Below are 21,532 nucleotides of genomic sequence, written 5' to 3' on the forward strand. Positions count from 1 at the left end.
TCTCTCTGTGTCTCTTTGTGTCTGCCTCTGTCTCTGTCTTTCTGTCTCTGTCTCTCTGTCTCTGTCTCTCTGCCACTCTGTTTCTCTGTCTCTTCCCTACCCCCCACCCCCTCACCCCACCTCCCACCCCCATTCTGAATATTGAAGTCAGGACCTTGGGCATGCTAGCCAAGTCTTTAACAGGTACTGGGGTTTGGACTTAGGCCTGGGTGCTGTCCCTGAGCATTTTTGCTCAAGGCTGGCACTCTACCACTTGAGCCACAGCTTCACTTTTTTTTTAGTACTTACTCGCTGATCAGAGTCTCACAGACTTTCCTTCCTGGGTTGGCTTTGAAAACCATGATCCTCAGATCTCAGCCTCCTGAGAAGTTAGGATTACAGGCATGAGCCACTAGTGCCAGTTTTTCTTTTCTTTTCTTCTTTTTAATTCTTTTATTATGCCACTATTTGGGGCTTGAACTCAAGGTTAAGTGATGTCCCTTAGCTTTTTCACTCAAGCGCTCTACAACTTGAGAGCCGCAGCTCCATTTCAGGCTCTTTTGGTTGGTGGTTAATTGGAGATAAGAGTCTCACAGACTTTCCTGCCCAGGCTAGCTTCTAAGTATGATGCTCACATCTCAAGCTCCTGAGTAGCTAGGATTACAGGGGTGAGCCACCCCTCTGGAACTTGACAAGACATAGACCTTTTCCCCAAGTTAGACTTCAGAACAGTTTATCAGCTTCAGGTTCCCTGAATCACAGATGACCAATGGTGGCCTTGCACGTCCTGGTGAGATCTGAATACCATCAGAAGCTCTCAGCTCTGTAAATCCTGGCAAGATGACTTAACAGTCAGCACTCACTAACATCTTAGCAGCTAAAGTCTTAACATCTGGAAGGTAGTTTCTGGAGGCAGAGGCAAGAGTACCCAGGAGTTTGAGGCCAGCTTGGGCTACACAGGTAGACTCTGCCTTGAAACCCAAATGAAATGAAGAGCCAGAAAGCCCGGCCAACAGAGAGGAAGTGAAAGTAGCTGTGGCAAGGAAACTCCCAAAGGCATGGCCCTGGTCCGGTCACGTTCGGTGGCTGTGTCACAATCAGTGCAGCTGGGGCCCTGCCTGGAGGACCTGGGGTGGCCTTCGTTCCTCCCCCGCCCATCCCCATACACACACACACACACACACACACACACACACACACACACACACACACACACACACACACACACACACACACGGCCGCAGGTCCCTGCGCCAGGATGTGTTTGCACACTGACATGATTACGTACTGTGGGGCAAGTTCCACATGAAGAGCCTGTGGTCACAGGGTGGGCAGCTGTGTCAAGAGCTTTTTTGTGTGTGGTGGCTGCTTGCTTAGTATTATTTCTTTTGTTTTGTTTGGGGACTAAGTGTTTAAAGATTTGCCAGGCTGTCCTGCAGAAAATTAGAACACCAGTAAGGCTTAGGACAGCCTGCTTTCCCTCGGAAGGAAAGCAGGCAGAGAGAGCGAAAGAGAGAGACAGAGAGACAGACAGAGACAGAGACAGAGAAAGTGCCCAGCACAAAGAAAGGACAGGGCTGGGATGCATCACATCTGGTTTTCCTCCTGGGTCTGCCATGTGCTGGCTTGTGATCTTGACAGAGAGCCTCAGTTTCCCCATCTGCCTTCCCAGATGAGCCCCCAGGGTCTGGGGGAGGGGGGTTGTCTCCAGGGGAGGCAGCAGGTGTTCGGCCTTGGGCCACCTTCCTAAACCCGCCAGGAGTCACAGGGCTGCTTTCTTCCCTCCTTCCGCCTGCCATTCTAAATTCTTTAAGGTACATGGTCTCCCCCACTTTGTAGCCCAGGCTGGCCTTGACCCCTGACCCCACAGTGTTGCCCAGTTCCCGCCTGCCTGTGGGGCCTCCTCTTCCCGCTCTGCTCCCAGCTGCCCTCCCCTCCCTTCCTTCCTCATGACCCGCCCCGCCCAAGGCTTGGCTATTTAAAGGAGCCAGGTCCAGCCCACCACAAGACAGTTTCTGCCCAGCGCACTGACAATCCAGGATGGAGACCTCAGTGAATGCTGAGGCCCTGCTGCCCATTCTGCTGGGGCTGCTGCTGGCCGTCACCCCGGGGACTCTGAGTGCCAACCCCGGCCTAGTGGCCAGGATCACCGGCAAGGGCCTGGAGTATGGTAAGAAGCCCTGCTGGGGGCTGGACCTGCGGGTCTGGCACCAGGCTGCTCTGGGCACCGACGGGCACAGACAGACCCCCTTCTGACCAGGTGCCCCCAGCCGTGTGGCTCACACCCTGTCTGCGGTGGCAGGGGTCCCCCAGGAGTGGATGCAGGAGAGGCTTCAGGGAGCCCAGTAGGGAGGGGGCAGGGGAGGCGAGGAGGAGGAGGGGCCAGCAAGGGCAACACTACCCCCTCAGTGCCACCCCAGGCATGGGGTGGAGTTTGAAAACACACTTTAAAGCCTAAAGCCTCCTGGCAGGAGGGGCTCAGGGGACCAAGCAGAGCCTGCATGGGGCTCACATGGGCTTACCAGTTCAACTATTAGCGTGCTACAGTCAATTCATGCCTGTAATCCTAGCTCCTTGGGAAGCTGAGACCTGAAGATTGAGGTTCAAAGTCAGCCCAAGCAGACAAATTCAAGAGACTCTTAAATGACAAAATGCTGGATGCAGAGGCATGGCTCAAATGCTCAAGAACGCTAGCTTTGAACTAAAAAAAAAAAAAAGCCAACTGAGGGTTCCAAAGCCTAAGAGTTCCAAAGCCTCAATACTTGCACATACACGCAAATTCTTTTTAATTACTTAGCTACATAATATCTATCAGATGCTTCATGTAGTGACTGCTCAGTTTTATAGAATGGGTCCAAGGACTCTGCAGGCAAAAGTAGGTTAAGGGGAAAAAAAAAAAAAAAAGCCAGGCATTGGTGGCTAACACTTGTCATTCCAGCTACTTGGGAAGCTGAAATCAGTAGGATGGAAGTTCAAATCCAGCCCAAGTTAAAAAAAAATTTATAAGGCCCTCCACTCCCCATCAATAAAAGAGCTGGGTATGAGGGTTCATGCTTGTCATCCACCTACAGTGGGAAGTATCAAATAGAAAGAGGGTGGTCAGGCCAGCCTGGGAAAGGTAAGACCCTATCTCAAAAGCAACCAGAGTGAAAGGGACTGGGGGTGTGGCTCAGGTGGTAGGTAGAATGTTTGCCAGCAACGTGGGAGGCTCTTGAGTTCGAACTCCAATACTGGCTTCCCCCAACCAAGAAAAAAAAAAGCTGGTAAAAGTAGCACTATTGTTTCCCAAAATATTCAAACAAAACCTCTCAATCATCCTGCCCAAGGAACAAGGGAAGGGAAGGGTGGTGTTTCTACCCCCAAATATGACACACGTGTGGGACTTCTGCTGCTTTTCTAGATGAAAGCAGTCATACTCCTCAGGTAGGTAGGACTGTGGGATTCCCAGACAGACCAGGGACAGAAAGGGGAATCAGGGAGGGCTTCCAAGAGGAGGTAAAACAAAAACAACACAAAACAAACAAACAAAAACAGCCATAGGAATTCACCAGAGCAAAGAATGGCATTCCAGCCAGAGCAACCTTGTCGTGCTCATTTGCTAGAAAGAAGAAGGCAAACTGAAAGGGGCAAAAAGGGAGGCCCATGGTCACCTGTGTGCAAACACCCTGCAGGTGGCAGGTGCCGGGGCCCCTGGAGTCTCAGGAGAAATAATAGTGCCCACTGCTGTCTGTATCCAAACCCTAGATCCAGAATACTTGTCTTCTGTCCCTTTCCCGATGCACCTGCACCCATGACCCTACAACCAATCACCCGAAGCTGGCCATCTTGGTCCTGTCCCATATTCTGAATGGTATGAGCCCCTGGTCGGGCTTATAAAGGCAGTCCATCCATCGCAGGGACACCAGGAGAATCAAGGGGCACACTAGGCTGGGGGCAGGCAGGCCAGGCTGACTCCCGCCCTTCCCCTGTCTGCAGCGGCCAAGGAGGGACTGCTAGCCCTGCAGAGAGACCTGCACAAGATCACCCTGCCGGACTTCACCGGGGACTTCAAAATCCGCCCCATAGGCCGAGGACACTATGACTTCCACAGGTGGCTGGGCCAGGGGCGGGTGGGGTGCTGGCAAGCAAGGCAGAGTCCAGGGACTGGGTTAGGATCCATTTGGGACAGACGGCAGGAGTTTAGAAGGGAAATCCTGGAAAGGCACCCAGCTCCTGTGCCCAGCATCCAAGAAGGTTAGCAAGGACCTGATGGTGTCTGTGACCCGAGCCTCAGTTTCCTCCTCTGTACAATGCAGTTGGTTGCTGCTCCCTCCTTTCTGAGTGACAATCCAGAAGCCAACCTGGCCACCCTGCACATAGCCCAGAAGGATAGATGGGCCTGAATGAAAGTTGAAGTACACTAGCTCAGTTATTAGTGTTGCATTTTCTGGGTGCAGAAAACATCAGGGAAGGCTTCCCAGAGGAGGTGGCACCTTTGCTATCTCGGAGGAATCACGAGATATAAGAAGCTCACACTTTTTAGAATAGACAGCGGAAGGAGGAAGGCAATCAGACCTACAGCTTCTCACCACCGTTTTTCATGCTCACAGCTGGACTAGAGCTGTTTGTGCCTGATTTCTGTCTGAGGAGTCAGGTGGCTGCTGAAACAAGTCCCACAGGGGGCTCAGAAAAGGGAGCAGGGGCCCTGGTGAGGGGGGTGCAGGCCGGGCCTGACGCCTCACTTCACATCCATACCCACAGCCTGGAGATCCACAGCTGCGAGCTGCCACACTCCACCCTGAAGCCCCTCCCCGGCCAGGGCCTGAGTCTCTCCATCTCCGATTCCTCCATTGGGGTCCAGGGCAGGTGGAAGGTGCGAAAATCTTTCGCGTAAGTCCATCCCTCTCCCTGGTCCTGGAGCCCTGACCTTGGCCTCCACCTCCTTCTTCCTGGTTGCAAAGTATTTGTAGCTCATCAGAAAGGTGGTAAGCTCCGAAGTAGCCCGGATGGAACTCAATGAGATCAGAGACCTCCAAGGGGAGGGAAGGGTTAAGAAAGGGAAAAAGAGGCCGGGCGCTGGTGGCTCACGCCTGTAATCCTAGCTACTCAGGAGGCTGAGATCTGAGGATCGCGGTTCAAAGCCAGCCCGGGCAGGAGAGACCGTGAGACTCCTATCTCCAATAAACCACCAGAAAACCGGAAGTGGCGCTGTGATTCAAAGTGCTAGAGCGTTTGCCTTGAGCAGAAACAAGAAGCTCAGGGATAGCACCCAAGCCCCAAGTTCAATCTCAAAACAAACAAGGGGGGAAAAATACCCACAAAAGATCAGCTTGGTGAGGGAAAGGCTGTTGGGGACCAGGGGGATAGGAAGACAGCTGAGACCGGAATACTGAGCTCAGCTGAGGCACCTCATCTTTGTCTGCCCTTGGGGACCCGACCCGGCACTGTCAGCCTTGCTGGGATTGTCATAGCAAAGTGGTCAGGGTGTGGGTGGGCCTGGTTTTGCTCCCTCTACCCCCTGCCCTTGGCTCTACCCACATGGCATTGTGTCCTCCCTGCCTTTCCTCCGGTCCTAAACGTGAACATGCCCCCAAGTCTAGAGGACCTGGGTCAGGTTGGGTCAGGGCCCAGCCTCCTGACCTCCATTCTGAGACTCTTCTTCAACACAGTTACATTCTGGGTATCAGGGCTCAGGGCTTCCACACAGAAATCGGGGAAGGACACAGTACAGTCCAGAGCACAAGAGATGCCAGTACCCACTGGGTGACACACCTAACCTTGCCCTGCTCTGATTTCTTGCTGGTTAATTGGAGATGGAGTCTCACAGACTTTTCTGCCCTGGGATGGCCTCAAACTGTGATCCTCCTGATCTCAACCTTCTGAGTAGATAGGATTACAGGTGTGAGCCACTGGCTTTGTTTTCTCCTTTTTGATCATCCTTCACAGGCTTATCTGTCTTTGAACTTGCTGTTCATGTCTTTGGTTTTTAGAACTTGGCAGTTCTTTTGTCCTTTTCTTATCAATGTATCCCTTGTCTGTGAAGGCAATTAGTTCATATATTAAATATATTAGCCACTGGCTGGTTTTTTTTCTTATTGAATTTTTGTTCACTTGTGTGAATGTATGACTGGTGAGCTATAAATCGGCTCTGCCTCTCCCTGACCATAAATACTTGAGTTCTCTTCTAGATCCTTAATCCTAGATCTTTGTTTAGCTCTGCTTTTTGTTTTCTTGGGTGTTTTTATTTTTATTTTTTCAGTTGTAGGGCTTGAACTCAGGACCTGGGTACTGTCCCTGAGCTGATTTCTGCTCAAGGCTAGTGCTCTGCCACTTTGAGCCACAGCTCTGTTTCCGGTTTTCTGATAGTTAATTGGAGATAAGAGTCTCATGGACTTTCCCACCTGGACTGGCTTTGAACCTTGATCCTCAGATCTCAGCCTCCTGAGTAGCTAGGGCTATAGGTATGAGTCATTGGTGCCCAGCTTTATTTTTTGAGATGAGAGTGAGTTCTGGTCTCTCCCCATGGAGGCCGAGGGGAGGATGGAGGGGTCACACTCCTGCCTGGCCTCCCCCAGGAAGCTCCAGGGCTCCTTCGACCTGCTGGTCCAGGGCCTCGCCATCTCCGTGGACCTCCTCCTGGGCACCGACCCCTCAGGGAGGCCCACGGTCACTGCCCCCCGCTGCAGCAGTCGCATCTATGACGTTGACGTGGACATATCTGGAGGTCTGGGGTAAGTTGCCATTGGGAAGACCCCCTGCCTGACCCACGGTGCAGCCCATGCCCACCCCCAGGCCTGCAGCCCTCCCCCCCCCAACACCAACTCTGGAATAGGAGGCATTCCACGCATGCACCTTTGGGAACCCTGTGCACACAAACAGAGGCAAATTTAAGCAGGAGAGTAGGTGTGCCATTTGCACAGGATACGTCAACTTTAAGGGACCCTTTGTCAAATGAATCAAAGTTGGCTTTTGGCTGAAGGAGAGCATGTAAAAAAAAAAAAAAAACTAGACAAGGCTGTGGTCAAGTTACGACACCTCAGAGTTTCTACGTCCTCGATTTTAAAAATGTGGAATCTCCAGCCGCTCCCCCAATTCCACTGAACTTGACAGGGGAGGGGGGTGGCTGGGAGTCTGCCGCTCTGAGCTCAGAGGGAACTTTGTGCTGGGACACTGGGCCCACCAGGGTGCAGGATGGAATGCCCTCCCCCTGAACTCCCTGTCCAGTGGCAGACTGTCCTCCTTGGCTATGCTCTGCTTCCTGCCAGGTGGCTGCTGAATCTCTTCCACAACCAGATCGAGTCCAGGTTCCGAAAAGTGCTGGAGGACAAGGTAAGAAACACAAGGCTAGTCAGGAACTGGTAGCTCAAACCTGTAATCCAGACTATTCAGGAAGCTGTGATGTGAGGATCTCAGTTCAAAGCCAGCTTGGAACAGGAAAATTTGTGAGGCTCTCTTATCTCCAATTAACCAGCAAAAAAAAAAAAAAAAAGCTGGAAGTGAGATGTGGTTTAAGTGATAGAGCACCAGTCTTTAGTGAAAAAGCTTAGGGACAATACCCAGGCCCTGAGTTCAAGATCCAGTACTGGTACAAAAGAAGAGGAGGAGGAGGAATAGGAGGAGGAATAGGAGGAAGAAGAGGAGGAGGAGGAGGAGGAGGAGGAGGAGGAGGAGGAGGAGGAGGAGGAGGAGGAGGAGGAGGAGGAGAAGGAGGAAGAGGAGGAGAAGGAGGAGGAAGAGGAGGAGGAGGAGGAGGAGGAGGAGGAGGAGGAGGAGGAAGAAGAAGAAGGAGGAGGAGAAGAAGAAGAGGAGGAGGAGGAGGAGGAGGAGGAGGAGGAGGAGGAGGAGGAGGAGGAGGAGGAGGAGGAGGAGGAGGATGTCAAGACCCTTCCATGCGTCTGTCATGTACAAACCACTCACCATGGTCACAGAGCTGGTCTGTGGCTGAGCTCCAGGCCACACTCAGGTGTCTGGACTCCATGACCATCTAGTTACAGAAGGAATGGGCTGCCTGGCATGGGTAAAACAGAAGCAGAGGGAGGGGAGAAAGGAGCCCCTAATCTGCATGCTCAGTCTTGCTCACCGTCCCCACACTACCCAGAGTCCCTAAGACCAAAAGGAAGCCATCACTCAGCTGCCCCTGAGACCAGGAGGGGGCGGGGCCTAGGTAGAGCTTGGCCAGTATGGGGGGAAGGGGGTGCCAAGGGTCAGACTTCCCTGTTCAAAAGTATTGTGAAATGTCCAGACTTTGTACACTTTGGCTAACGCAAGGAGGTATCCGGTTCACTTCCATTCCTTTGCACTCTCACCCCCAACACGGGGTACTGTGTCTATGCCAATGACTGTGTGGGAAAGGGAGAAAGTGAAAAGTTGAACTCTCTCTCTTTCTCTCTTGTTCTTCCTTTCTCTGGCCAATCTCTGGTTTGGCTTTGTGCGCCCCCTGGTGGTAGAAGCAGGAACAGCAAACACTGCTCTATTTCCCTCTTTCCCCACCCCTCCTCCCGCTTCCTTTCTGATTCTGGGGTTCTCAGATCTAAGCAAACTTGAGAAATACCCACCCTCCTGCACCAGTACTCCATGTGCTGCCTTTTATTTCCCCTGTGGATGATGGAGATAGCAGTGATTAGTAACAGTATTATGTAACAATAATAAAACATTGCAGTTAAGTATAATAATTATCACAGTCCTAAAACACTGTGATCATTACTGTTTTGAGACACTACTACAGAACATATTATTGTGCAAATATTCCATTTTTGTGTCAGTCCCAGGGCTTGAACTCAGGGCTTGGGTACTGTCCTTTAACTTTTTTTTTCAAAGCTCATGCTCTACCACTTGAGCCATACTTCCACTTCCGGTTTTCTGCTGGTAAAATGGAGATAAGAGTCTCACTGACTTTACTGCTCAGGCTGACTTCAAACCTCAATCCTCAGGTCTCAGCCTCCTGAGTAGCTAGTATGACAGGAGTGAGCCACTGGCACCATTTAGAAAGCATTTTTGATGGCGACCTCTCCAACCTACCATCTTTGGGGGGGCTTCTCCAGCCTTGGGGGGCATCTGAGCTGTCCTGTTGGGCTCTTTCAGAGACCACAAAGGATCCACATGTGGTTTAATCCTGTCTCCTCGTGCCTGGCACATGACAGGCTCTTGGAGATGTTTAGGGAATCCGTGATCACTACGCAGACTTGGAAATCATGTTTCTCAAGGTGGCCCAAAGTGGGGGAACTCACTCAGTCCTGCTCTCTTTCTCGCTCTTCTTGTCAGATTTGTGAAATGGTCCAGAAATCAGTGGCCTCCGACCTGCAGCCTTACCTCCAAACCCTGCCAGGTAATGGGTGTTTCAACCACCCCTGGGCCTCTTGATTTCCATTTGGTTCCATAAGAGCATCTGTTTCTCAAATATAAATGGGACAGAAGTATAGAAAAACAATTTAAAATCCCTTTGCACCTCAGCTTTTCTTCCCACAGGTGACTTCTATTTAGGGGTATATCTTTTAAGATGTTCAAGGTATTTTCTTTGTGTATCAGCATGGGAATATAAGCACCTGTACACATTCTTATTTGTGATCATATAGGTATGTAAGTAATCATGGTGCATGTCCCTTAGTGTACACAGGACACATGATATTTTTTGTTCAGGGGACTTGAACTAAGGGGTTAGGCACTCTACCACTTTGAGTCACAGCGCCACTTCTGGTTTTCTAGTGGTTAATTGGAGATAAAAGTCTCACAGGGACTTCCCTGCCTGAGCTGGCTTCAAACAGTGATCCTCAAATCTCAGCCTCCTGAGTACCTAGGATTACAGGCGTGAACCACCAATGCCCAGCCACCCACTTCTTTTTAAATCTCTAATCTTAGGGAAACCTCTAGGTCAGCATATGTCAAATGAAGTCATTTTTAAAACTTTTTTTTTTTTTTAAGTACTGGGATCTGCGCTTGAGGATTCAGGTTCTCTAACACTGAGCCATACCTTTAACCCATTTTGCTCTTGCTATTTTTTAGATAGGACCTTACTTTTTTTTTTTTTTTTTTTTTTTGTGTCCGGTCCCGGGGCCTGAACTCTGGGCCTGGGCGCTGTCCCTCAGCTTTTCAGCTCAAGGCTAGCACTCTACCACTTGAGCTACAGCACCACTTCCAGCTTTTTTTTTTTTTCTTTTTGCTTATGTGGTGCTGAGGAATCGAACCCAGGGCCTTATGCATGCAAGGCAAGCGCTCTACCACTGCACCACCTTCCCAGCCCAGGACCTCACTTTTTTTTGCTTGAGTGCATGCCTGGACTGTGAGCCTCCCATTTATTCTTCCGGTCCTGGCCAGGATGACAGGAATATACCACTGCACCCAGCCTTTATTGATTGAGATGTGGGGGAGAGAGGACCCCACTAATTTTTTGCCAGACTGGCCTCAAATCTCCATCTTCTTGATTACACCTCCCAAGTCGTCAGGATGACAGGGGTGAGCTATCTTTGCTCACCCCATCCTAGTGTAACTGTCTGTAAGTGGGTCCCTGGCTCTTGATGCCCACCAAAAGCGTGGAAGGACAGCACCTGACGATTGTCTGAGAGAATCCCGGATATAGTACTGGTTCGTCTGAGGCCCAGGCTGGGGGACAGGGAACCTTCACTCATCATGACGTCTGGGCCTGGGGGCCAGGGCTGGGGCAGGTGGGGCAGGGCTGTGGGGAAAGCCCTGGGTGTGAGAAATCAGCCCGAAGCCTCTGCTCTTCTCCATCCACCTAGGCTGAGCCTCGTCCATAATCCTGTCCCTTGTCTGCTTCACAGTCACCGCCAAGATTGACAGCCTCGCGGGCATCGACTACAGCCTAGTGGAGGCCCCTCAGGCCACAGCCCAGGCACTGGACATGATGTTCAAGGTGAGGAGGGGGGAGTCCAGAGGCAGCAGAGCCGCCTCAGCTCAGCCCAAGCCCCCCGCCACCCATCCTCCTAACTTCACAGCTCCCCTGTCTCCCCAGCCATGCCTGCTGTGACAGAGGTAGGGCAATATGGAGCTATGGGGAGCTGCCCACCCTTAGGTCTTAGGTTATGGGGCTTGAACTCTGGGCCTGGGCACTGTCCATGAGCTCTTCAGCTCAAGGCATGTGCTCTATCACTTGAGCCACAGCGCCACTTCCAGTTTTCTGGTGGTTCATTGAAGATAAGAATCTTACAGACTTTCCTGCCCAGGCTGGCTTTGAACCGTGATCCCCAGATCTCAGCCTCTTGAGTAGCTAGGATTACAGGCGGGAGCCACCACTACCCCCGCCCTCCTGCTCACCCTTAGGTTTTATAACACACCCTTCCCCTCCTCCTTGCCAGTAGGGGCATGCTCACGGGGGACTGGCCGGTGCATCCTAGCCCCAAGTAAACATGGATTTCACTGGGAGGCTCCAGCCAGAGCCCCTGACTCAGGGCCCAGGGTCCAGCCCAGAGACAGGCTGTGAAAAGTCCAGTCAGATCCCCTTTCTGTCTCCAGGGTGAAATCTTCAATCTCCACAATCGCTCTGAGGTGGCAGCACACGCTCCAGTCATGAGCCTTCCCGAGGATCACGAGAAAATGGTCTACTTTGCCATCTCCAGCTATGTCTTCAACACCGCCAGCCATGTTTATCACCAGGCCGGCTACCTTAGCTTCTTCATTACAGATGACATGGTGAGGAGGGAAGCAGAGCACGGGCCTCTCCCTGACATTGTAAAACAGTTCTGTTTACACTGAGAAAAAGATCAGTGGCCGGGGGGGGGGGGGGGGGGGGGGGGGGGGGGTTGGGGTGGAATACAAGTCAGCCCAACTTTCCTTTATTGCTTTGGCTGCCAGGAAGCTCAAAGCTCAAGTTCTTTCTCCTTTATAACAACTACTGAAGACATTGCAGTGTGCATATCTACATTCCAACGCTTTCATTCATTCAGTGCCTCCAGTTTGCCTAGACGAGCTCTAGCTTTTTTTTGGGGGTCCGGTCGTGGGGCCTGAACTCTGGGCCTGGGCGCTGTCCCTCAGCTCTTCAGCTCAAGGCTAGTGCTCTACCACTTGAGCCACAGCGCCACTTCCGGCTTTTTTCTTTTTGCTTATGTGGTGCTGAGGAATCGAACCCAGGGCCTCATGCATGCAAGGCAAGCGCTCTACCACTGAGCCACCTTCCCAGCCTGAGCTCTAGCTCTTGAGCCACACCTCCAGCCTTGTTTTGCCGCTTATGTTCCCTTTGAGTGCTGACTGTGAACCTTGACCCTCAGGTTCTCAACCTCCTGAGTAGCGAGGATGACACGTGTGAGCCTCTGGCAACTCAGTTGAGACCTATTATTCTAATTCACAGTTTAAAAAAATCTGAATGATTTGTTGAAATTTCTTGAAAATGTTTTAGTGAATGAGGCAAGATTACCCATTCCTGGGTAAATGCATAAAGTTAATGTAGAAAAGGGGACAAAGACCAAGTCAAAAGTAAATCATCATGATGAAGCTGGACCTATAAGTAGATCTGTTTTAATTTTATAAAAATCTAGGAGCAACCCTGTAGTTGAAGTGAAAAGGGTGCATGGTTTAGTTCACAGCTCCAAGTCACTATCTCCAGCAGAGACCAGCGTTGATGGTTAGTGACTCCTATCTGCTCTACGTCTTCAATTTCTTTAGTATTTCCGGGGTTTCAACAATGGTTCCTTGGGCTGGGAAGGTGGCTCAGTGGTAGAGCGCTTGCCTTGCATGCCTGAGGCCCTGGGTTCGATTCCTCAGCATCACATAAGCAAAAAGAAAAAAGCCGGAAGTGGCACTGTGGCTCAAGTGGTAGAGCGCTAGCCTTGAGCTGAAGAGCTGAGGGACAGCGCCCAGGCCCAGAGTTCAGGCCCCATGACCAGACCCAAAAAACAAAACAAAACAAAAAACAATGGTTCCTTGTAGCACCTCTTAAAAACTGAGGTCCCACCAACAATGCCAGGTTGTTGAGGGGTCCCAGTGTATTCTGGGAGGCTCTGGGTGAACGGGTGACTTGGTCCTGTGGGTAGATGCCCAGAGGCCACCCAGTGTCTGAGCCACAGCTCGACCCATGTGACCACACACCTCAACCCTAAAGACCCCGTGTGTGGGGCCCACACCTCACCTGGTCACACAGATCACAGACACGCCCTGGGGACTCAAAGTATGTTCACACATTTCATGTTGCCCACTCACCTTTTAGGGAGATGCCATCATCTCTGCCCTCCCCCATAAGTCCGTTAGACCTCCCCCTAAACCGTCTTTATGCCTCTTTGCTACAGATCCCGTCTGACTCGACCATCCGCCTGACCACCAAGTCCTTCCGAGCCTTCGCCCCCCGGGTAAGGGGTCCCTCACGCTCTGTGGGAGCTGGCCAAGCCCCCCCAGCCTTCCAGACTTCCCTTTGAATCCTCTGCCTCCCTCTCCACTTGACCAGGGGCAGAGGTCAGCAGGGAGGCCCCCCGGGAAAGGCTGGGGAGCTGCAGGTTTGGGGGTTTCTCACAAAGCCTGGCAGCAGAAGCTGGGTGCACCCCCCGCCACCTGCCATGTCTTCTGGGGCCCCACAAGGTTATCTAATCTGTTCATGATGCTGCCTAATGATCTCCAAGAATTCTGGCATATTCTACAAAGGATACCCTAATTAATAACATCTAGCAATTATACAGGGCTTACCAGGGGCCAGGCATATTTAGGATACTTTTTGCAATTATTTTCTTTAAAGCTAGGCACCAGTGGTTCACACCTGTAATCCTGGTTTCTGAGGAGGCTGAGGTCTGAGGATTGCTGTTTGAAGCCAGCCATGGCAAGAAAGTCTGTGAGACTCTTACATCCAATTAACGACCCCAAAAAAGGCCAGGAGTGGAGCTGTGGCTCAAGTTGTAGAGGACTAGTCTTCAGCACAAAGGCTGAGGGAATGTGTTCAATCCCTGAGCATCCAACCAGGCCCTGAGTTCAAGCCCCAGGTCCCCCCATCCCTGACACAGAAACAACTCCCTGTCTTTTGACCCAGAAATTCTATCCCCAGGAATGCCTTCTTCAAAATAATAGCTAAGAGAACTGGGCAGGGGAGTGAGTCTCTTACTGGCAAAAACTTGAGACCACCTTCTTCTTAGTATGGCAGTAGTACCATGCACAGCGAAATGCAATGCAGCCCTGATACATGATGCAGACTCTGTCTCACCTAATTCTGCCACTCCACCCCCCCTCAGATAGCCAGACTATACCCCAACATGAACTTGGAGCTCCAAGGAGCAGTGATCGCTGTGCCACTCCTCAACTTAAGTCCTGGGAATCTGTCCTTGGCGCCACAGATGGACATCCAGGCGTTTGTGCTGCTGCCCAGCTCTGCCCAGGAACCTGTTTTCCGACTTGCTGTGGTAAGGTTCCGAGGCTTTCCAAAACTGTTCCCTCTTCCTACCTCCTCCTTCCCCCTCCTCCCTCCTCCCTCTCCTCCCTTCTCCCCCTCCCCCTCCTCCTCCCCTCCTCCTCCCCTCCTCCCCCTCCTCCTCCCCCTCCTTCCCCTCCTCCTCCCCCTCCTCGTCCCCCTCCTCCTCCTCCTCCTCCTCCTCCTCCTCCTCCTCCTCCTCCTCCTCCTCCTCCTTTCATTCAGTTCTTGAATCTGGGAAAGTAAGTCAATAACTTGCTCACACACGCACCATGGTGTTTATTATCTCTCCATGGTGTTTATTATCTACGGGTATTTAAGTATCTACTTTCAGATTTCCTTTTTCCTTTATGTATCTCCCTCTGAGACAGTGGAAGAAGAAATGTGGGGTTTTGTCCTGTTAGCTCTGCAGGGTCTCTATAGCTGACCTTTGAAGACTACATATCCCAGAGTACCTTGCAGTCCGACTTCCAGCCTCATCAGCCAATGGGAGACCCTTTCAGGAGAAGGGAGGGCAGGATCAAGGAAGAAGCCACTGCAGTGTTTGCTTTCTGCCTTGGGCAGGCTCTGGCCAGGACTTTGGTGAATGTTAAACTCTCCAACCTTTGTTCCTCTAGTCCTCCTGGTATGAGCAGCCTCTGCTAAAATCCCCGAGCTGCTTAACAATTCCTTTCATGGCTTTTCAAAATTCCATCACTTGTATAAATAATTCCCTTCCTTAAATTCCCTCTGCATTAAATATTGAGTGTTTTTTTTTTTTCCCCTTGATGAACCCTGTTTGATAAAGAAAGTTTCTGAGTCCTTTGGATGTCTGGATGGAGAACTCGGGGCTGTCTTATTTTAGGTTTGTAATTCAAGCTCCATCTCTGCAGAGCTCGACCCTCTTCCAGAGTGGATCAGCAATTCGGCAGTGTTGTTGTGGATAGCAAAATGGTTCCCATGGTTCACATAGGTTTAAATAAAACAGCATTTATTTCTACAGCCAGAGCCGATCCTTCTGAGAACTCTCCAGGGATAGGTGAAGCTCAGCCTTCTCTCCCTTGCCTGCTCAATGTTTAATTGCAGTCACAGGCAGCAGTTTCAAGAAAAAAAAATGTTCAAGTCCAAGTTGGAACATGTATTGACCATCTGCAATGAGTATACCCTGGGACCCTGCAGTCCAGTGGGCAAATTTCCTGCCTTAACTCACCGAGCTGTTTGTTGGGTGGCCAGCAGACAGCTAGCTGGCCATCAAGCCTGACATGACAGCTGCCATCATTTAAACTTGTTGCTTTTCTTCTGGTTTTTCTAGGGCACTAATATATCCGCCATGCTGACCTTGGACACCAACAAGGTCACAGGGTTCCTGAACCCGGGAAAGTAAGTCAGCCCTCCTTCTCCATGGGTGCTTCGCTGGGCTTTACCCCATAGCTGGGGGAAGGAGGGGAAGGGAAGTACAATCCTCATCAAAACAGAGGGGAGGGGGACCACCCTTTGAGAAGGAAGCAAACGTCATCACTATTGGCTCAATTCTTCTGTCCTGTTGATTCTGCCCCACAAATTTCAAATTTCTAAGTAATTCACTAATACTGATTATTCCTTTGGAGTCAGCTGAATTAACTTGTTGTTTGTTACTCATTCTTTTTTGGCCTAACCCTCACCTCATGTGTCTCAAGCTAGTATCTCCCTCTTTCTGGGAACCCCACGTGGCCAGGCTTCCTGTGGGTACCATGCTCACTCTGTGAATTGTCTCTGTTTGGTTATAGGCTACAAGTAGAACTGAAAGAATCCAATGTTGGAATGTTCAATGTAAGTCTTGTTTGTATTTACAGCACCAGGTAATTGAGGGTGTTTCCTATGTCATTGCTGTTGCACAGAGAATTGGAGCTAGGGATGGAGAAAAGCAGCCCTCTCCCTAGAGACATGGAGGAATGCTCAGGAACACAAGATATAGAACCAAGAAATCCCTATCTCCCAATATAAAACAAAATTAAGATGTCTGTTGGAGAGCGGGGAGCCAGTGGCTCGTGCCTGTAATCCTAGCTACTCAGGAGGCTGATATCTGAAGATCATGGTTCAAAGACAGCCCAGGCAGGAAAGTCTGTGAGACTCATCTCCAATTAACCAACAACAACAAAAAAAGAGTCTCACAGACTTTCCTGCCCAGGCTGGCTTTGAACTAAGATCCCCAGATCTCAGCCGCTTGGGAAGCTAGGACTGCAGTAGTGAGTCACCGGGCTCAAAATAGTTTTAACTTATAAAATGGCAGCATGATGTAGTTAAGCCTTTGCCCTGTCAGCATGCAGAACCATCCCAGCTCTGGGGTGGCTGTGAGACAAAGTGACCCCGTGGTCACACTACACTTCTCTATCTTCCCACCAGGTGGAGCTGTTGGAAGCACTCCTCAACTACTACCTTCTCAACACCCTCTACCCTCAGGTCAACGGTAAGAATCGCTGGGGATTTCCCAGATCTTCAAGAATGACACTGCTCCTGAGGGAAGGAAGGGAGCAATGGACTTGGGGCTGGGAGCAGGGTATCCTGACGGCTGAGGGACCTGGGAAGGCCAGGGGCTTATGGGAAATTACTGTTGGCCTCATGTTTCTCCTGGCACTAGTGAAGGTTGGGGGCCGGGACAGCTCTTTAAGGTACAGCCACCTCTTCATAAGGGGGAAGGCCCACATCCTGAAAAACTGAGGGCCAGGTCAGTAGAAAGTAGTAGAGCAGTCAGTAGAGAGGGTTGAATTCACATTTTGCAGGAGTCAACTCCTTACCCCCCAAATATGGGGTTGGGAAGGTGGCTCAGTGGTAGAGCGCTTGCCTTGCATGCCTGAGGCCCTGGGTTCGATTCCTCAGCACCACATAAGCAAAAAGAAAAAAGCTGGAAGTGGCGCTCACAGTGGTAGAGCGCTAGCCTTGAGCTGAAGAGCTGAGGGACAGCGCCCAGGCTCAGAGTTCAGGCCCCACGACCAGACCCAAAAAACAAAACCCCCCAAATAAAGCCTTGTTGGGCATGGTGGTGTACATCTGTAATACTTAGCAGGCAAAAGTGGGAGGAATGAGAGTTCAAGGCAGGAAAGAGTAGGAGGAAGGGAAGGAGAGAGGAAAGGAAGGAAGGGAGGGAGGAAGAGAAAGAAAGGGAAGGAAGGAAGAAGAATAAGAGCTGAGCCCCAGTTCCCTGAGCATCATTTCCTTGGGCTGGAAGGAAAAGCAGGCAGTGGAGGGCAGAGAGGAGTGGCTTATCACAAACATACTTGACCCCACACTTGACTGCAACTCCTCCTCCTCCTCCTCCATCTGCTCCTGTGCTTCATAGCTTAGTCTCCCCTGCTGGGCTTCCAAGGTTCAAATATCAGTTCTGCCACTTTCTAGCTATGGACTAGTGACTTGGCCATTTGTGCTTCCATTTTTCTTATCTGTGTAATGGGAATGACAACCACACTCCCTTGTGGTCTTTGGTGATTGCTCAGCCGCAACATGCTTGCCTAGAGTTCTGTAGAAAGCGAGTTCTTTGGAAAAACATGTCTGTATTTGTGAGCTCCCAATGACATTGTCCCCTGCAGATAAGTTGGCCAAAGGCTTCCCCCTGCCTCTGCTAAACCGTGTCCAGCTCTACGACCTTGCTCTCCAGATCCACAAGGTAATCGGGTTCACGGGAGCTTGGGGAGGCTGCTAGCCTGCCAGGCCTGAAGGCCATCACTCAGTGGATGGGGCCTGGAGGCTGGGAAAGCCTGACTGGAGCAGAATGTTCCAGGGCTTGCTGTGTGTGGAGAAGCCATCCACTTTAGGAGAGACATCCCATCTTAGAACAGGGAGTGTTGAGAGCAACTTTGGATTCCACCATGAGATCCCTAAGGGAACCTCAAAAACGGGTCATTTAAAAAACACCTCAAGCCAGGTGCTGGTGGCTCACGCCTGTAATCTTAGATGCTCAGGAGGCTGAGATCTGAGTATCGCGGTTCAAAGCCAGCCTGGGCGGGAAAGTCCGTGAGACTCTTAATCCCAATAAACCACTAGAAAACCAGAAGTGGCGCTATGGCTCAAGTGGTAGAGTGATCACCTTGAGCTGAAGAGCTCAGGGACAGCGCCTAAGCCCAGAGTTCAAACCCCATGACTGACCAAAAACAAAAAACTTCAAGCCAGGAGCCAGTGGCTCATACCTGTAATCCTAGATGCTCAGGAGGCTGAGATCTGAGGATCATGGTTCAAAGCCAGCCAGGGCAGAAAAGTCTGTGAGACTCTTTTCTCCAATGAACCAGCAAAAAGCCAGAAATGGAGCTGTGGCTCAAGTGGTAGAGCTCTAGCCTTGAGTAAAAAAGTTCAGGGACAGGAAGTGGTGCTGTGACTCAAGTGGTAGAGTGCTCACCTTGAGCTAAAGAGCTGAGGGACAGCCGGGCGCTGGTGGCTCACGCCTGTAATCCTAGCTACTCAGGAGGCTGAGATCTGAGGATCGCAGTTCAAAGCCAGCCCGGGCAGGAGAGACTGTGAGACTCCTATCTCCAATAAACCACCAGAAAACCGGAAGTGGCGCTGTAGCTCAAGTGGTAGAGCGCTTGCCTTGAGCTGAAGAGCTGAGGGACAGCGCCCAGGCTCTGAGTTCAAGCCCCACAACCGACAAAAAAAAAAAAAAAAGAGCTGAGGGACAGCACCCAAGCCCAGAGTTCAAGCCCCATGACCGACCAAAAAAAAAAAAAAGTTCAGGAACAACACCAAGGCCCTGAGTTCAAGCCCTAGTACCAGTACAATAGAAAAAAAAAAAAAAAGAAAGAAACAAAGTACCTCAAATTCTACACTTACTAATGGGTCAGGTTCTGAAAACTATTGATTGTAAACTATTGTTAGTAATTTCTTAACTCTTAAGCAGATGAGTTATATTATAGATAGATGTTTAGTGTACCTATCTCATGTTAAACAAGTCTTATAACCCTATACACATTCTTTTTTAAATTAATTTACCTATACACATTCTTGAATATTATTTATTATCCCATTGCTCCCTCACCAGCCCTGTTTGGATTTTAGAATGCGCATTTCCAGCCCCCCCCCTTTTCAATTTTTGTTTGTCTGGACCCTTGCATTGCTAGTGTTTACTTCTTTGTGTGTGTGTGTGTGTGTGTGTGTGTGTGTGTGTATGTGTGTGTGTGTGTGTGTGTGTGTGTGTGTGTGTGTGCGCGCGCGCGCGCACATATGCTGATCTTGAGGCTTGAACCCAAGGTCAGGATGCTGTCCCTGAGCTTTTTTTTACTTAAGACTACTACCACTTAAGCCATATAGCTCCACCGGCTTTTTTGTTGGTTAATTGGAGATATAAGTCTCACTTACATCTGTAAGACTTTGCTGCCCAGGCTGGCATCAAACCTCAATCCTCAGATCTCAGTATCCTGAGTAGCTAGGATTATAGGAGTGAGCTACCAGCCCTCAGCGGAGCACTCATCTCTTTCTTTTTAATTTGTTTTAAACATACCATCACCCATTAGGCTTGGTTCTTGGGTGCGATCTAGTTTTTACCTCCCAACAATAAATATCTACACAGGGTCGTCTCCTATCGTTGCGCTTAACTGACTACCTCCATACCAATCATTATGTCAGTTTTCACCATCCTGATGACCGTTCTGATTGTACCCTTTGTAGCTACCCCAGCCCCCACATTTTAAGTTATCTTTCTAGACAGCATCTCCAGGGTGGCTGGCCAGGCTGGTGGGGACAGGAAGCTCACAGGAGATGTCCTGTGGGGCTGGTCCAGGGTTTATGTCAGGAAATGAAAACTATGAACAGGAATGAAGAAGGCGGGAGTGTCTGGGAACATGGAAATACTGACCAAATGTGAGATTTGGAAAACCAATGTCTAAGGCCCTTTGGGGGCTTCAGATACTTAACACTTGACTGCATAGTTACAGGGGAAGTCAGGTGCTTGTACACAGTTGGCCCCTGAAAAATGGGGTAGGGCCTAGATCTCCCACAGATGTTAATGAATGTTAGGAGCCAAGTAGGAAAAGCTTTTAGTTCAATGTTTGGCACCTGGGAAGTAATTAGAAGATTCGTTATATCAACATATTAGATACAATTTTGAGGTCCACTGTGGCCCCATGTTGGAGGCAAAGGCCCGGGAAGACCGCCCTGGGAAGACTTGAACTTTGTCTTGAGTTCTGAATTCTCACCCACTCACCCCCACCTCACCCCCGGGCGATGCAAATTTAAGATGGGAAGGAGCCACATGAACCCCAGCAGCTCAGGATTTCATGGTCTTTGCAGAGAAGGGAGAATTTAGGTGACACTGAGGACATCGACGAGGCCTGCTTGGGAGGTGTCAAATGGATGTCTACCTGGGAGAAGGTAGCTGGCCAGCTGTGAGGCCTAAGACACTCTGGAGATTTACACAAAGAACTGGTGTCCAGCAGCCCTCGGGTTTGCCAGGATGGAGGGGAGGGGAAGCTGCCTGCACATCTTTCTGGAATAGAGGATGTTCTTTTTGTTTGCTTTTGAAACAGTCTCATTGTGTAGCCCAAGCTGGCCTCAAACTCATGATCCTCCACCTCCAGCCTCCACCTCCCAAGGGCAAGGATCATAGGTGTGCCTTGGCTTAGCGTGAACTCTTTACCATCCCTTCCTGTCTCCTTTCTCCTAGGACTTTCTGTACTTGGGTGCCAATGTCCAGTACACAAGAGTTTGAGAGTCAGAAGAAAAACAGGTCTTGGAGGCCACCGCTGGATGGGCCTTCTCCGTTTCCAGCTGTGTGGCACATCTCCAGAGCATTTCAGAAGACAGGGGTATTTCTGTTCTCAGCTCTGAGGAGCTCTTGCCCTCTTCCTCTTCATCAAGTTTACCCACCCATCATCTCCCTGATCCAGGACTCAGTCTCCTCCAAAAAGGACCTTCTCTGAACTGACCTGTGAAGTTGCTAAGATCAGGCATTATACTGTGTTGTATGCTTGTGTACCAATACCAGGACTTGAACTCAGCACCTGAGCACTATCCTTTAGCTTTTTTGCCCAAGGTTGACACTCTACACTTCAGCCATAGCTCTGCTTCCAGGTTTTTAGTGGAGATAAGAGTCTCGTGGACTTTCCTGCCTAGGCTGGTTTCAAACCACCATCCTCAGATCTCAGCCTCCTGAGTAGCTAGGATTACGGTGTGAGCCACCAGTGCCCAGTGTCAGGCACTGTATTTATTATTATTATTATTCCCTCTGTGATCCCCTCCATCTCTGGAAGAATGCTAGCACTTAGTAGATCGGTAATAAATATGTATGGAATGATCTGA

General features: G+C 50.4%; 1 protein-coding gene across 1 annotated transcript; it reads left to right on the forward strand.

The window, feature by feature from the left end:
• Nucleotides 1-1,996: 1,996 nt before the first annotated feature.
• On the forward strand, nucleotides 1,997-21,532 carry LOC138804065 (lipopolysaccharide-binding protein-like). Its single transcript, XM_069988336.1, has 15 exons — nucleotides 1,997-2,149; nucleotides 3,955-4,069; nucleotides 4,720-4,848; nucleotides 6,534-6,689; nucleotides 7,224-7,287; nucleotides 9,220-9,283; nucleotides 10,734-10,825; nucleotides 11,425-11,601; nucleotides 13,191-13,250; nucleotides 14,118-14,285; nucleotides 15,585-15,652; nucleotides 16,039-16,081; nucleotides 16,655-16,718; nucleotides 17,836-17,912; nucleotides 20,898-21,532. The coding sequence occupies exons 1-15, from the start codon at nucleotides 2,020-2,022 to the stop codon at nucleotides 20,940-20,942; spliced, it is 1,452 nt and encodes a 483-aa protein (XP_069844437.1). The 5' UTR covers nucleotides 1,997-2,019; the 3' UTR covers nucleotides 20,943-21,532.

Source organism: Dipodomys merriami, unplaced genomic scaffold (assembly GCF_024711535.1).
Source record: "Dipodomys merriami isolate MVZ:Mamm:240054 unplaced genomic scaffold, mDipMer1.0.p SCAF_354, whole genome shotgun sequence".
Taxonomy (NCBI): domain Eukaryota; kingdom Metazoa; phylum Chordata; class Mammalia; order Rodentia; family Heteromyidae; genus Dipodomys; species Dipodomys merriami.

Bases quoted from the DNA above. Each gene is read 5' to 3' on its own strand.
- LOC138804065 (XM_069988336.1), top strand. From the start codon at position 2,020: ATGGAGACCTCAGTGAATGCTGAGGCCCTGCTGCCCATTCTGCTGGGG. The intron at 14,286-15,584 runs GTAAGGTTCCGA...TGGTTTTTCTAG, and splicing joins CTGTTTTCCGACTTGCTGTG to GGCACTAATATATCCGCCAT. The intron at 17,913-20,897 runs GTAATCGGGTTC...CCTTTCTCCTAG, and splicing joins TTGCTCTCCAGATCCACAAG to GACTTTCTGTACTTGGGTGC.